General features: G+C 52.8%; 7 protein-coding genes across 7 annotated transcripts; 3 read left to right on the forward strand and 4 right to left on the reverse strand.

The window, feature by feature from the left end:
* Positions 1-29: 29 nt before the first annotated feature.
* KD926_000664 (tubulin-binding prefolding complex subunit PAC10) lies at positions 30-879 on the reverse strand (the record flags this gene model as incomplete). Its single annotated transcript, XM_053104470.1, has 3 exons — positions 30-143; positions 231-702; positions 857-879. The coding sequence occupies 3 exons, from the start codon at positions 877-879 to the stop codon at positions 30-32; spliced, it is 609 nt and encodes a 202-aa protein (XP_052952283.1).
* A 261-nt stretch (positions 880-1,140) lies between these two features.
* Positions 1,141-2,160, forward strand: KD926_000665 (TMEM199/VMA12 family protein; the record flags this gene model as incomplete). Its single annotated transcript, XM_053104471.1, has 2 exons — positions 1,141-1,392; positions 1,489-2,160. 2 exons carry the CDS (start codon positions 1,141-1,143, stop codon positions 2,158-2,160), a joined length of 924 nt encoding a protein of 307 aa, XP_052952284.1.
* Positions 2,161-2,783: 623 nt separating this feature from the next.
* Positions 2,784-4,363, reverse strand: KD926_000666 (allantoinase alX; the record flags this gene model as incomplete). The annotated part of the gene is made up of 2 exons (XM_053104472.1): positions 2,784-3,806; positions 3,866-4,363. 2 exons carry the CDS (start codon positions 4,361-4,363, stop codon positions 2,784-2,786), a joined length of 1,521 nt encoding a protein of 506 aa, XP_052952285.1.
* A 1,656-nt stretch (positions 4,364-6,019) lies between these two features.
* On the forward strand, positions 6,020-10,691 carry KD926_000667 (uncharacterized protein; the record flags this gene model as incomplete). The annotated part of the gene is made up of 3 exons (XM_053104473.1): positions 6,020-6,296; positions 6,390-8,836; positions 8,898-10,691. The coding sequence occupies 3 exons, from the start codon at positions 6,020-6,022 to the stop codon at positions 10,689-10,691; spliced, it is 4,518 nt and encodes a 1,505-aa protein (XP_052952286.1).
* Positions 10,692-11,083: 392 nt separating this feature from the next.
* On the reverse strand, positions 11,084-12,610 carry KD926_000668 (uncharacterized protein; the record flags this gene model as incomplete). Its single annotated transcript, XM_053104474.1, has 4 exons — positions 11,084-11,538; positions 11,641-12,264; positions 12,368-12,483; positions 12,543-12,610. The coding sequence occupies 4 exons, from the start codon at positions 12,608-12,610 to the stop codon at positions 11,084-11,086; spliced, it is 1,263 nt and encodes a 420-aa protein (XP_052952287.1).
* A 567-nt stretch (positions 12,611-13,177) lies between these two features.
* KD926_000669 (mitochondrial 37S ribosomal protein uS14m) lies at positions 13,178-13,701 on the reverse strand (the record flags this gene model as incomplete). Its single annotated transcript, XM_053104475.1, has 3 exons — positions 13,178-13,240; positions 13,304-13,475; positions 13,595-13,701. The coding sequence occupies 3 exons, from the start codon at positions 13,699-13,701 to the stop codon at positions 13,178-13,180; spliced, it is 342 nt and encodes a 113-aa protein (XP_052952288.1).
* Positions 13,702-15,384: 1,683 nt separating this feature from the next.
* KD926_000670 (uncharacterized protein) lies at positions 15,385-15,669 on the forward strand (the record flags this gene model as incomplete). Its single annotated transcript, XM_053104476.1, has 1 exon — positions 15,385-15,516. A coding segment is annotated over one exon (132 nt), but the record flags the coding sequence as incomplete, so codon positions are not given.

Genomic DNA, 15,669 nt, shown 5'->3' on the forward strand with positions numbered 1-15,669 from the left:
TTGAAGCGCGGAAATACGTCGTAAGCAGTTTAACCACCAGGGCGGCCCTTCTCATTTTCATCGTCTCCCTTCCCTTCGGCCTTTTCTTTCCGTCGCTGTACCACATCCCAGTTGTAAACACGAGCAGTAGCCACCTCCAATGTCTGTTTTTAAGAGCGTCAGCCAATGTCCAATCAACAAGACCAGACCCAGAGGAGCCGGAAATGGGAGGATAAAAGGATAAACCATACCGTGATTTGCTCCCTCAGGAACTCCAAATCCTCCTCACAAAACGACAGACTCTTCTCCGCCGCCACCAGCTTATCCTGCAGCATGGTCTCCGCCTCGGCAATGGGGTACGACAGCATCACATTGGCCCCGAGCCAGAGATACACCTCCTCCGAGTCCTCGGGGGAGATGGTAGCGCGCGCATAGAGGGTGTCGTTCAGCTCGAAGTTGGTCTCCAGCGATCCGGACTGCGCGTCCCGGCGCAGCTTCAGGAACTTGACCATCTCCAGCGTCTTGCGGATGTCGGGGATCTTCTCACGCAGGCCGGCACCTCGTCGTTGCGTGTTGACTTCCATGAACTGGTATTTCGAGATCATCTCTTGGAACGAGCGGAGCGTGGCTTCGACGTCCGCGCGGGTCGACACGTAGTCGCCGACATTGTCGACGAAGGGGGCGACGGGGATACCGCGGGGGTTTGTTTGCGTCGTTACTGACCTGTTTGTGTGGTGTTCGTTAGACGTGGTGGGTGGATTTGTTGGTTGGAGGGAGGGGTATAGGGTAGGAGTTTTTTTGGAGGGCGGAGGGGGGGAGAGGAGAATATTCAGATTTTCGCTGGTGAGTGAGATGGATTCAGGAAGGGAGAACATACGGGCCGGATTCTTTGTCAGCCATTATGACGGTGTAGACGAGCACCGAGAGGTTCTAGTCGACAGAGGTGAAGCCGACGAGCGCCAAACGAAGGAAGGAAAGTAAAGTCGATGTGGGGGGAAGCAGGTTTCCTGTTCGGGCATGGCGGCCCCCGTGCTTTCATCATGTCTTTCCCTTCTCGTTTCCCCATCTCTACTTTCTCCCCTCTACTCTCGACTCCATCCTCCCTGCTCTCCATCGACCATGGACTGTTGCCGATAATACTTCCTTACTTATCCTTCGATAATGGTCCGCCTGGTTACCACGCCTCGCATCGTCTCGGCCTTCGAGGATGTCCCATCTTCTTCCCGCCAGGAGCTTGACCTGCCCAACACCTTATCTCTAGAGACCCCGATCGCCCATGACCAGTTAATCCGGTTGGCTCGATATTTTCGAACCAGGCATGGCACAACCACCACCAGCGATGACCGGAGTCTAAATTCGCTCCTCCACGGGACCAAGGTGTACGTTCCGCCGCCGCCGCCGAAGCCCGAACCCGTACGTCATGTCACCACCACCATCATCTCTGCCTCCTAGCTACTTCACGCCATCTCACCCAAGCTGTTCCCTGTATTGATACCCAACCCCACACAGAGTCCCGAATACCTCGCTGTAAAAGCCCGTCTCCTCGCCGCCGCCGAAGCAGACGCCTACAAACGCATGACTTCTCCACACCTCGCCGCGTCGTCGCAATCCCCGGCGTCCATCTTTTTATCATCTACACCGACACTCTCGGCGATCCACGAATCGAAATCATCAGGCGACCATCCGGCCGACGACTCGGATCCGCTGACTCCCGGGCTCGTACTTAATATCTTCCTCTCTGTCCTACTCACCGGGTTCAGCGTTTACTGGGCGCTGACGAGCTTCCGAACACCCGATTTACTGGTGGCGTTGGTGGCGACGATATGGCGGTCATCGGGCCGAACCGGCTCGCAGGGCGGCGTGTCCGAGCCCGTGCGAGTTTTGCTATCGCTCCTCGTGGCGTTGATGGTCGGCGTCGCGGAGGTGTTGATCTACGCTATCTATTTACGCAAAGTTGAGCAGGCGCGGGCGCGCGAAAAACGCATCCGAGAACGAAAAGTCGTGGTGGAGAGTGACGAGGGAAAACAAAATGGTGCCGAAGAGGGAGAAAGGGGAGACGTCACCGACATACAAACCAACGGAGACAAGGAGGAGATCTGGGGCAGAGGACCAAATGGTGGATTGCGGAGGAGAGTACGAGAACGGTGGGAGGAGAAAGGGAATGCAGAGGATGGGCAATGACCGTAAGTTGACGAGGTTGCCCCGTTTTTGACCATGACTAGGACAGAAAGTTCTTCTTGATACCCCAACTCTCAAATTTCGGTCGAGTCTTGCCAAAACTCTCGACTCAGATGTGTACAATATGTTTCAACCAATCTAAAACGGAACAATGAGAAATTATGATACACGAACTGAAAGAGGACTACCTACTTCCATTCATCAAAATCTACGGTTTTCATTGTGGAAAACGCGAAAGTATTAAGCTTTATCATGTTTTATTTCCCTCTATTAAATCAAAAAGCAAAAGCTATAATGGCAGCTAGCTAAAAATAGATCAAAAAGGTCGAATAACAGAAGCAAAGCGCAAAGCCTACGCCATCGCTTCTTGTAATCAAGGTGCGTGGGGAATGATGGTTGCTGTCTAATACGGAAAAAAAAAAAAACCAAGCGGTCATTAGTGATCATCAAAAAGCGATCTATCGTGTCGTGTCGTGTCGTTTGCTCTTGTCTTGTGTCTTTTGTTCTTTCTGGTTTGGTTGTTGAAAGATTGACTGTCCGTCTTGTCAACGAGTCTCAAGAATCACCCTTGAGGGCAATTCTGAAGGAGAGAGAGAAAAAAGAGAACAAAGCACAGAACTAGGGTCTCAAACCCGTTTCTCCAAAAGGAGAGTACCAGCCGGAGTCTTGCTACCGAAGCCCTCGTCCCGACTGAATATCTTCTCGCCACGCAGCCACGTCTCGCGCACCTGGCCGCGCAGGGTCCGGCCCTGGTAGGGCGAGCACTTGTTACGGAAGAGCATGGTGCTAGGCTCGACGGTCCACTCGGCGGTGTCGTCGAAGACGCAGATGTCGGCGTCGAAGCCCGGCACCAGGTCCCCCTTTTGGCGCTCCAGACCCACCTGCGCTGCGGTGTTGGCGCAGCAGAGCCGCACGATGTCCTGCAGGGCGCGCTTGGTATTGGTGTCTTCGGGCGAGGCGGTCAGGCCCTTGCGTCGGCTAAGCTCGGTCCAGAGGATGGGGAGACCCAGGCCGACGGAGGAGATGCCGCCCCAGGCGGAGAAGAAGCTGCCTTGGTTTTTATCGACAGTGGCGGCAGGGTCTTCGTTGCCCTCGTGGGGTCCAGGGACGTGCGACGGGAGGAGCTTGAGGTCTGGGGTGCAGGGCGAGTGGTCGGACACGACGGTCTTGATGACGCCGTCCTCGGCGTGGCGTTCCAGTTCGGCCCAGAGACGATCCTGGTTCGACTGCGAGCGAATCGGCGGGCAGCACTTGTGTCGGGTGTCTCCGTCGCGGATCTCCTCGGCCGCCAGAGACAGGTAGTGGAAGCAGGTCTCGGCGGTGATGGGGATGCCTTGGTCCCGGGCCTTGCGCAGCAGCGGGATGGCTTCCATGGCGGACAGATGGACGATGTGCAGGGGCAGGTTGGGGGCCAGATGGGCCAGGGAGAGGATCTCTTCCACGGCGCAGGTCTCGTACGATGAGGGTCGCGAGGCCAGGAAGGTGGAGTAGGCCTCTGCGGGACCTTCGGGGATTTGAGCCTGATCGGAGCCGGCCGCGGTGATGGGCGGGTCCATCTCGGCGTGGAACATGAGGGTGGTGGGTTCATCGGCCAACTCGACCATAGCCTTGCGAATGTCTTCCGAGGAGACGGCAGGGAACTCATCAACCTAGAAGACACGGTGAGCACTGATACGTTGGGTTATGAGATTCTTGGAAGGATACTTACCCCACTGTCGATCAGGAAGCCTTTGAAGCCGCGGACGCCCTGGTTGACGAGCTCCTTCAGTTCGTGGGCATTTCCGGGGATGACGCCGCCATAGAAGCCGACATCGACCCAGCACTTGCCGTTAGCTGCCGACAGCTTTTCTTTCAAGCCGGCCACCGTGGTGGTTGGTGGGATGGCATTGAGGGGCATGTCAATGACTGTGGTCACACCCCCAAAGGCAGCGGCCTGGGTTCCGGTATAAAAGCCCTCCCATTCGGTCCGGCCAGGCTCGTTCAGGTGGACGTGAGCGTCGACTAGACCGGGCAGCAGCACATAGGGTGAATAGTCGGTGTATGGGGTCCCCTCAGGGAAGTCCGAGGCCGGGATCACCGAGTCAAAGACGGCGGTGATCTTGCCAGTGGTGAGCGATACAACGATCGTTGCAGATGTCAGACGACCGGAAATCACCGCGCGCGTCGAGGTGATGACCTTGATCGAGGGAATTTGAGTGGACTCCATGATTCAGGGGAGGGGAGGCCAACAGGCGTGGAATAGGACGGGAGAAGGTAGGAAGAGAGAGAGAAGGGGAAGAGAGGAGAAAGAGTGAAGAACGACGAGAATGGATGAAGTCTAACAGCTCCAAGTCAAAAGACAAAAAGAACAGATAAGGACAGTTCCGATGATAAGAGAGGCAAGGGAGTCACGATAAACGACTGATAAGGGCCAAAGTGAGAGAAAGACAGGCCAAAACTAATGGAGAGGAGAGCAAAGATAAGCCCCAGTCCGGGGTTGCGATAAGCCCGAATTTATAACCTCGCAATTGCCCCAGACGGAGTGGCTCTGATCGAGTAAGATGGAAAATCCTCAGAGAATTACGGGCGAAGATCCGAGGGGGGAGAAAAAAAATAATTCAAAACAATAATAAAAACAGGACAGCGGATCCACTTGAAAAACAAAAAAGTGAAAAAAACAGCAAAATGGATCCACACGGTGCCACCGGAATTGACCTTTTCAATCTCTTACTCGATCGATTTGCGATAAGCAATCACCGCCGACGTTGGTGCCGCTCCGGATGCCATGAATACGCTTTCTCTTTCATCATTGCCATGATTCTGCCGGGATTTGTTGGGCGTGCGCTGCCTGAAAAAGAGGCGGCTATCGGCGATGCCCTCACTATTACCGGTTCGGGACATACTACCATTAACTGTTACCCATCGGGAGGCAAATCGAGGGGCTGACAAAGAGCAGGACGAATTCCCGATGAAAAGATTCAGACCTGCTAAGGCGGCCCCATCAACCGTGGTTCTGCATCGGGCGCCTCCGGCATCCGCTATCGGACGTCTCCTGAGGCAAATTATCGGCGTTTACTCGATCGAAACTCCTCATCCGCATATCCTGTTACTCGATACTTTCACGTTGTTGGTCACGGATAGGATTTCCCTCGGGACCTTCTGCGACAAGCATCGCGAAGCGACATGTTTAGTCTGCTCACTCTCTTGACTAGCCCGAATTCAGATCGGAAGTTGCGGCATGCGCTTGGCCTGCTGATCCGGACGCTTCTTTGAGTGGTTTTCTTTTCCCCTCAGCGGACGATGGAACGGAGTCCGCCGTCAGGAACGATGTTCACATGATGATGATGAATAAAGAAGATGATGATGAAGACAAAGGAAAGTCAAGTCGAGCCAAGTAGGGCTGCCGCCGCTCAGATGATCTTCGCCAAGACCCTGACTAATCACTCCTTCCTCTCTCCTTCATTTCTCCCCCTCTTCACTTTCCTTGTCCATCCCCATCCCTTCATCGACAATCATCACCCCTGACTTGCAGGCCGATCAATCTGTCCCTCAGGTTGTCTCATCCCTTCAGGGGACAATGCTCGCCACCAAGCCCTGCAAGTCCTGCAAGTCCTGCAGTCAGAGGCCTGGACCCTGAACAAATACGATCCTCGTCCCGCTAGACCAGGTCTCTCGCTGCCTAAGCAGCCTAACACAGCCTCGTTGAAAGAGGCCAAAATGTGACCATTCATTGGTTTGGGAATTCGAACCTCGGGACCTAGACCGTTTTTCCCATGATCTGTCCCTTTGTAGACCCGTGGTTTTTTCTGAATAGACCCTCTTTTTTTGGCATCTCAGAGCTCAGACAGTGCGTGTTTTTGTATATACTTCCGCCGCATAGACCATGACTATATCTCCCGTCTCCCCCAAATCCCCCCAGGATTTTAGGACCTCCGCCATCAAGGACGAGATCGCGGTCATTTGGTCCCAAGTCCAGGCCCGTGTCATCCAGTTGGCCGGGGGAGACGCCAATCAGATCCGGCAGAACCTCACCATCGAGAATGTCCTTGCCCATCTTGACCGGGTGCTGGAAGACTCCTCGCCGAAGGAAAGCGCTATCCGCTCCACCGTCGATAATACCTTGAAGTTCATTGACACTGTCGGGGGTGTGGTCGCGGGCGGTGCGTCCGAAGTGAGTTTACCTGCTTCTTCCCCGGGTTCCGACCGTATCGAGATTTAAATCAGCCTATGAGCATGTAACGGTCTAAAAAAAGACGCTGCTGATTGCGATGTTTGCGTGCGAATTGAGGTCTTTGGCCCTGCCGAGCTATGTTTCAACGCCGTGAGCCTTGTCATCCATGCATGGCAGGGCTACCGGGACGTGTTCGAGAGCTTGGCAGGCCTGCTCGACAAATGCAGCCATTATCTGAGTCGGCTAGAGTACTACATCCGCGGTGGCATGGATGCCCGACTGGCTAAGGTTGCCTGTCAACATCTACAACTGTTTGTAGAAATATGCGATCGCACCATCAAGTTGCGACACTCGAAACGGAGAAAATTGATGGTCTTTTCCAAATTCTTCTTTCTCGGTGACAATGATATCCAGGACTTGCTGGACAAGATGGATAGTCTGGTCGATCGCGAAGGGCGTCTGGTCACGGCACAAACCTTCAGTTTCGCATCCCAAGCCGCTGTGGGCACCAAGGAGAACCTAGCCATCACCAAGGCTGTGAATAATAAGATTGACATGCTCATCGCAAATCGCTCGGACCAAATAAAGGAGAATGATACGCAGCGCAGGCGGGATCTCATCCTGAAAAAGCTGGCGTTCGACGAGAATAAGCTCGACCGTGAGAGACACGAGCCCGACCCGTTCTGGCAGCGGGCATATCAGAACTTTCGAAAGCTAGTCGTACCGGGCACAGGACAGTGGTGCTTCTCCGAGCCTTTGTTCGTGGCTTGGGAACGGAATCAGGATACGAGCTCGCCTATTCTTGGGATCGAAGGCGTTGAGGGTACCGGTAAGAGCTACCTGGCCTCCACGATAATACGAAGACTCCGGAATCGGAGTTCGGTGGACAGTTGCGGCTCGCGCACTTTACTGGCCTTTTACTTTCTCGAGGGCGATTCGAAGGAGGAGCTAAAGAGGACTAACCACCTGGATCTTATTATCAAATCCCTGGTCTGGCAATTCACGCAGGCCGACGCATCGTATTTGAGATTAGCAGCCGCTGTATGCGACGAAACCAACGATCTGGATCCTCATGAAATCCCGGACCAGTTTTTGTTTAACAAAGACTTGGCACAAATTATTGACGCGACTTTCTTTATCGTCATCGATGGGATAGGTGATATTATTGGCGATGCGTTGGTCAAGTTCCTTCGTAGAGTCTCGACACTCACGCCTGATCATCAGCGCGTCCGCGTTCTTCTAACTGGTCGTCCAAGGGCTTTCGAACAACTCGGAGCCGTCAAAGGCATGTCCTTTGAGAAGATATCCATCAGCACAAAGAACCGGTCCGACGTGGAAAAGTACACGCAGTCCAAGATGGATCACATTGAGGCGCTCAAAGATACAAGCCGCATGGGGATCCCAGAGCTCAGACAGAAGATCAGTGAGAGTTTATGTGAGAAGACCGCAGGTGACTATTTCAGGATCATTACAATCCTTAAGCATATCAGCACTCTAGATTATGTTCATGATATCGATCAAGTGCTGGAGGGTGCTGGAAAGGAGCGTTCCGAGCAAATCCTAGGTGAGATCGAGAAACTAAACCAAACACTTAGCTCCAAAGAGATTGCGGAGGTAAATGAGATCATTCTTTGGATCCTTTACGGCAGGGAGTGGTTCAAGCCGCGCCAAATGGCGGCCGTGCTTTATCAAAAGAGTGGCGACCTCTCGCTTCTACCCTTGCAGACAAAGTTGCAAATAAAGTATTCATTGTTTGAAGTGGATAGTGACGGAGACATTGACTTTCGCTCTTATGAAATCACGGATTTGATACCGGAGAGGCGCCAATCTCTTGACGCCGATGGAGAAGAATCTGCCTCCAACGCCACTAAGAAAGTCAAATCTTCGGAAGTTACGATTGTGCGCCACTTCCTTAATACGGTTTGTCCACCAGAACTATATGATCGATTTGGCTTCGAGTCATTCTTCGAGCAGAAACTCCGTGGCAGGGGTGGCCACATATACCGAGATGACAAAGACACGGCAGAGGTGAAGCTTGCGGTTACTTGCTTGCGTGTTCTAACAGAGCAAAGAGATGAACGGCGCGAAATCCTTCGGCCTTACGCAGTGAGTTACGTTCTTCAACATCTATCTTCGGTGGATTTAGCCTTTGTGGATCGAGAATGGAAAGCTGCCGTCGGGCCTCGTCTTTTCAAGCTGTTTACCGACGCATCATCGACAGACGCACTACTGTGGACGAATGACCTGGAAACGGCAGCCACATTTGTGTGGCATGCCCGCTCTACATGGCTCGATAGTAACGATGGTGTGACAGAAGTCCTTCGATGGTTTAGAGACTCGGCCGTAGTGTCGAGCATCTCTGACCATAAGGAAAGAGGTTGGATTACCAACCTTGTTGCCAGCCCGTCACCCCAGATGGATCTCCTTGAATCATTCGTAAAAAGGATGGCGGTCCACTGGCTGCGGGAGAGTTCTCCTCAGCCTCTGGCCTGCAACGCCTTTTCTTTCCTGTTTGACTCTATGCGCAAGGTTTGTCATTCTTAAAATTCACCCGCGAGACGACACGATTCTGACCAAACAAACCTTCTAGATTGAGCATGGTGAGAGGTGTGAAGAGCATTCAACACCCAATGACCAGTCCAAACCTACTGTTGAAAGCATTTGCAAAGTAGAAAATTGGTGCCGTAAATTACTGAAAACCAAAGAGGCGGACTCTTTATGGGAAGTACAGGTAGCTACAGTTCTACAAAACTTCTCATTCGAAGTCGAAGCCCAAAGGCGGTGTCGAAACGCCTTGGAGCTTGATGCAGCCAATTGGCGTGCTTCTTTCTACCTAGCTCGCGCAGTTGCATCAGACGAAGCCATCAATATACTGGAAGACGCATCAGCACGTCTCCAAGAGGACAGCGAATGGATGCAGGAAGACTTTCACAGGAAAGTGCTGGCCGAAATGCTCTTTGACTTAGGACAGAGATACTGGTCCCTCGAAAAGTTCGATCTTGCCACTCAGAGCTACACTAAATCGATCGAAACCAACTACACCGGCTACGATCGTGCTTTGGTGATTCTTGAGCAGTATCAGGGCCAACACCGATGGACGGATATCGTGGCCTTGCTAGGAAAGATCCAAGACACCTCCGGGGATGCGCGGTCTCTTTCTGACATGCTTGTCAATCTAGCCACTAAGGAGACTATACATGAAATCATATTACAGACAGCCATAGAGACAGAGCAGTTCAGTCTTCTGGAGCAGATGTACGATGACGCTATCCAGCTAGCTTCCGAGCTACAGGCCTATACGAGCCTGTACTACATCCGCTATCACTTTGCCAACGCTCTCTCCCAGGAAGTTGAAAACGAAGAACGCGCAGTCGCACTCTGGGAGATCGCTCTCAAGGACGATCTCCCTCGGTCATTCCTGGATGTTGAAGACATTCTCCCCAGTCTCACGATCAAACTAGCCCCGGTCTACCTGCGTCGAGCAAGAGCCGCCGAGCACGACTCAGGAATGGCCCACGAATACCTCCGCCGGATCTCAGAGATTCTCCCAGACGAGGTGGCCGAGAACAAAATTCTGTTCCCCGCAAAGCTTTACCTATCTCGATACTACCAGGTGAAAGGGGGCCAGGCCAAGGCGAAGCAAATTGCTCGTAGCGTGGTCAAGATATCTCTGGAGATCCTGTCTGACAACGATAAACACAACGACTACCTAGCGTACTGGAGACTCCTCCTCGTTTTCTTACCCCTAGACGACGACCGGAACGCATCCGCAGCAGTCATCATGGCCGCACTTGCAAGCCAGTCATCCTCAGATACGAACACCGGCCGAGAAGAAGCCCTTCTCGAGAATCTACAAGACACCGCTCACCCCGACCCCCCAAATCAAGAGACTCTCGACAAGACAGAAAAGTCGCAAAGCAAAGCCACTCCCTCAATTGACACCACCATGAACAAATCACCAAGACAGGGAGAAGAACACCCTACAAAGCCAGAGCCTCACCCTATCTCTACTAGTCCCACAACTGCAAACTTAACCCTGGGCTCCCCCTCCTCACCCTTCGCCGACCTGTCTCTCTCCCTTCCACAGATCTTCGCGGTCTGTGACGGCGAATGCGGTCATTACTGGGAAACCGCCAGCGAAATGTGGTGGTGCAAGGACTGCATAAACCTGACCTTCGACCGGGACTGTTTCGAAAAACTCCAAAAAGGCGCGTTGCCGCTGAACATCTGCGACAAGAGCCATGAGTTCTTGGTGATCCCTAAGTGGGATCATGACAAGATGCGGAAGATTCCAAGGGGGTACGTGCCGTATGGCGAACGGGCTATTTCGTTGGAGGAGTGGAAGGGGGTTATTGGGAAGATGTATGTTGAGTTGGATGAGTAAAAAAATTTTTTGGTGATTGCGTGGGTGGCCATTGTTGAGGTTAGAGGTTAGTGGTACTTTACGCAATATGTATCCGTTCTCAAGCCCAGACTACGCATGCAACAACTTTTTCTTTTCTTTTCCTAATCCATTTACTCAGCGAAGAATTACTTGCACCGATTAAACATCTCCGAATAGCCAGATTCAAGTAGGAAAAGATCGCAAGAATTTACAAATTAAGTTGGGTTAGGTAAAAACCCAACGCAAGTCCAAAAAAAACCAGCAGCCCAGAATAAACCACAAACGTCTCTATTTCCTTCAGAACCGAAAACCGAAAACCGAAAAATTTCCCTCCCCATCTACCTTGATGAAAAAACTCCTCATCATCCAAGCACAGAAAGAAACCTCAACCCTCAGGCCGAACCCGTAGAAATAACCTCCACCCCACCCCCAGCAGACATATCCCCATCCTCCCCATCAACTTCCACCACCTCAAACGCTGCCTCACAGAACTCAGAATCTCGATAAGTCATATTCAGCCACGCGAGCATGGCGTCGCAAGCACTCGGGAAGATACACTCGATGTTCAGCGCCTCGCCGGACGCGAAGCAATTGCAGCCGTGCTCGGCGGCGCCAGGGACGGGCATGTTGATGGGTTCTTCAGACAGGACGTAGGCACGGCAGCGGGTGGCGATAAATGTTGCGAAGGAAGATGCAGGAAGAGGAGAGGTGGGTGAGGTGGCGGCGGTGGAGTCGACATCGACATCGACATCGACATCGACATCTGCGTTGGTGCGGAGCTCGAGGTGAGTGAAGTGGAGTGGGTTGGTCAGGCAGATGGCATTGATGCGCGTGTGCCAGGTTTCCCCTGTTTCGCGTCTTGATTAGTTGGGAGTGTTTGTATATGCGACCAACCAACAAGGGTTGAAGGTGAGAGAGCATAGCAGTGAAAGGAGAGGAGAAGACATACAACGACCAGCCAAATACCTAATCGCGCCCAGCCCACCGTCCGCGATACCCACGATCTGAATCTGCGCATCAGGGCTGACGAGACGACTTCCCGGGGCCATGATCTCGTCAAACACGCAGTCAATATGTTCCTGCCAGTTTCCATTTCTAGGGATCTTGTTCCTGTGTGACATGGTCAACGACGAATCCACGGCCGATGCACGAGGCAGAGCAAGCCATGACTGTATCGTGATTGCGCTCTGCGAGCCACAGTGCCAGATCAGTTGACCGGTGTTTGCCAGGATAAGCGCCGTATCCGTATCGGAGTGGTCGGGGACTGCATGGGGAGAAGCGGTTCCGTTCGTGCCAGTTCCTGGACGTGAAGAATTGTCTGGATGCAGAACGGCACGGGCAAAGTGCACTGCAGAGCCAACGTCGATGCTCTTTGCGCCGACACTGCGGTATGCCCAGATGGCCAGGTCCTGTACAGGCTCACCGAGCACGACGATAACCCTGGACGCAGTCGACAGGTTCGAGGAAACCAGGACTGGAACCTGAGGATCACCAGGCGCAGAAAATAGCGGAAGTTTTAGGGTGGCTAGGCCTAGAGCACGCAGACGAGAGAGGACGATATCTCGGATACAAGCTGCAAGCATTATTATCATCAGTATCGGATTATGTGCTTCGTGCATTTTTTGGTCAAGACATCATCGACAAGCATTGACCAATGTGAAGAGTCTTGGACGTACCGTTCATCACTTCTCTCTGTCGCTCGTTCCATCTTGGGTTCCTGTTGATTTTGAACTTGAAATCCTGCTCGGGGTCAGAGATTTGGCGGATCTGGTCCTTGTCATTGATGAAGTATCTAGACCGCGGGGTAAGTTTGTTTGTTCTCCAGATGTTTGGGTGATTGTTCTGTCTTACCCCAGTTTGTCCAGCCGGGCTTGGAACTCAGGGTCTGCTGGGAGGTCGTCTCGACGGAAGACAAACATTGTGAGAGAGATATCGGATCGTAGAGATGGGATATGTGAGGAAAAGTGCCCTGTGGACAAATTGATGAGAGAAAGACTGAGGAGAAGGAGATGGGGGTAGAGAAGAGAAAGTATATGAGAGCTGCAGGTTCCCGATAAGCCGTGAAGAAACGAAGCTCGTTTGCCTAAGTGAATTGTACGAGCAAATAAGACATCTCAATGACCCGAATACCCAGAAGACATTAACAGAAGTCCTGCCCGGTGAAGGCGAGGGTTAATGGCCTCGGCTATTTGCCTGCTCCATCACTGACGCCAGAGACTCGAAACACTCATATTCACGTCACATCTCTCCAAGTTAGGTGAGTGGTTGAAATCGACCCGGAAATACATTTCTCGTCGATATACATTTCAGCATATAATACATATTTTCAAATAAGGACGGAGAACAAACGCCATTCGTGCAAATCAAACCCAACCAGGTGGCCGAGTTGCCACTAAAAGAGATTGATGGATATCGCAATATCTCGGCAGTGTACAACATTTTATCTTCTTCTCATTCTCTAACCCTTCTATATTTTCCTCTCCCCTCTACCAGCTTGCCTTCTTCACACCTGGTAGTTCACCTGCCAGCGCCTGTTCTCGGAATTGGTACTAGAAAGTGATCACATTAGTTGGGTCCATCCCGGGAATACCACCGCCAGCGAGAGCACTTACTCGGGCAATTCTGAAATCGCGAATAATACCACGTGCAATACCACCTGCAACACAACGGTTCTTGATCTGCGTGGGACGGGTGTAGGCGTGCATCTGGGTGAGCTGCAATTGAGCCTGCGCGCGGGTACGCTGAGGGAGGGAGGTGTTGCGGATGATGTAGCGCAGAGCTTGGCTGTATAATTCCTCACATTAGCCAAGAAATTCCTCTAGTTTCTCATATAGCCAGAACCGTGAAGGCCCAGCTATGCGACAACAGCCTTGCTCTTGAGATCGGTGGTAGGTAGATCGTACCGTTCGGGCTCGTACTGCTCGAAAGCCTTCCGCTTGGTGTGGTCGCGAATCGCGCGGATGTTGACAAAACCGCCGAGGTCTAGCTTCTTCGACCGGAAGAACGACATGGTGACTGGATATCTGAGTTGGGGGACAAGGCGCAATGAGTATTGTCGGTTTGGCCGCAGTTTGGATGGATTTCGACGGCTTCTCCGCGGGTCTTGGCGCCGGTCACGGGGCGGCCGTATGGGGTTTAGCGCGGATAGTCTTCTGCTCTTTTTATGCGGAGTATTTGCCTCGATTGTGTAGGATACTCGGACGGGGATGTTATTCTTGAATGGAGAGTGTAGTGGCAAATGGATCGAGGCAGATAAAGTCTTATTTACTCGGCATACGTGGTTGTTGATCTTGTGGCGGCCGATGCTGGGAGCAGAATTTGATGTCCGCTCTGGTTATGGAAAACAACCGGCAGATTTAGGATGGATTTAGATGGTATATGGTTTTGTCTACTTGATCCTGGGCAGGAGACGTTGCTGGTTAGGTCGTGGAAGGTTCAATGCCTGGTTTGCTCCTGGCCAGGTTCACACTGCGAGCTATGGGAGCAATCCAGTTCTTATACTGCTTGAGAGCACGCTAGGAAAGAACTATTAAGCACTGCAGGATGCAGCGGCTACTATGAATAGTAGTCTCGTGCATACTTTGTACAACAGCGTGCCCTTACACCAGTAGAGTTGCTTCCCCCAGCACATAAGACCCCTAGCACGCTTGCCGTGTCGGTGGCCCTCGAGTTGAAAGAGTCGAAGACACACGAGTTACAGTCTTCAAATTATTGATACAACTTGACAATTCGTCAATATGTGCGATGACGGTGTATTCTATATGCTAGTACAGAGCATCTGCCCGCAGAGCGGAACCAAAAGCGAAACAGATATCCGGGCCCATCAAGCCACCCATAATCCTCCTGCGTCCGCCATATTGACGTTCTCCGAGATTATTGGGATTAATTTAGTGCTTAACGGCCTTGGCGTTAGGGTTGCGGGGGTCGTTCTTGAACTCAGCGGCTGGTAGGAAAGAAGCGCGGTTAGCGTTGACACTCTTGACATTCCGAATAAAGCTTTTGCGTCGGAGTTATATGCCCCATCCCAAGCAGGGTGGGCTCCAGAGGATGTGACCGGGGGACTCACTGTTCATCATGGCGTTGGCAGCCGAGTTGATACCGTAGAGGATGACCGCACCTAGGAATCGCAGTTAGTTTCGGAACCACCAGCGCCGACACAAATATAGACGATAGGTATCCAGGACGCAACACGAGCCAGTCACTCGCAACAAGACGAGACCGCTGAGCATCCGAAGATCCATCTGGGAGGTTTAACCCGACATACCGGCAGCGAAGAAGGGAGCCATGGGCCGGGCTGTTGAGAGATCCGTTAGTTGATATTCGCGCTGCAATACGACGGAACAAAGAGGATATGGCGGCATAGACTTACCGACGGGGGTGGGGAACTTCTTTCCGAGGAGAGACATGATGACAAGTGGTTTTCTTGACGAGGTGGTCTTGACTTGGAGGAGTAGATGGAGATGATGCAGAGAAGACGAGGAGAAGCGGGTACAACGAGGTTTGCCCGGAGGTCCGATGCCCGGCCGCTTTAAGCCGTAGGTAAGTCTTGGCGGGTGGCCGCCTTTACCGGATTATCGCCCCGCCTGGAAACAACCATAACAAACATTGCATACATCCCATATTTGCTGTCAGTCAGTCTTGAACAATTCATCTTCCTGTGCAATTATTCCAACCCTCCTACACATTCCAAACAATGGCTGACTCGCTCGCCGCATCAGTCGACTCCCTTCAATCCTCTCTCAACCTCCTCGACTCCTCCATCGACACTCTCGACGCTGGAATCAGCGACTTCCCCCGCCTCTCCAAAGTCCTCCAAACCACCCGAGTAAGTATCAGGGGGGGGGGGGGGGGGGGGGGGGGGGGGGGGGGGGGGGGGGGGGGGGGGGGGGGGGGGGGGGGGCGGGCGGGGGGGGGGGGGGGGGGGGGGGGGGGGGGGGGGGGGGGGGGGGGGGGGGGGGGGGGGGGGGGGGGGGGGGGG

The sequence above is a fragment of the Aspergillus affinis genome (assembly GCF_023601865.1).
Source record: "Aspergillus affinis strain CMG 70 chromosome Unknown NODE_112_length_118489_cov_85_125139, whole genome shotgun sequence".
Taxonomy (NCBI): domain Eukaryota; kingdom Fungi; phylum Ascomycota; class Eurotiomycetes; order Eurotiales; family Aspergillaceae; genus Aspergillus; species Aspergillus affinis.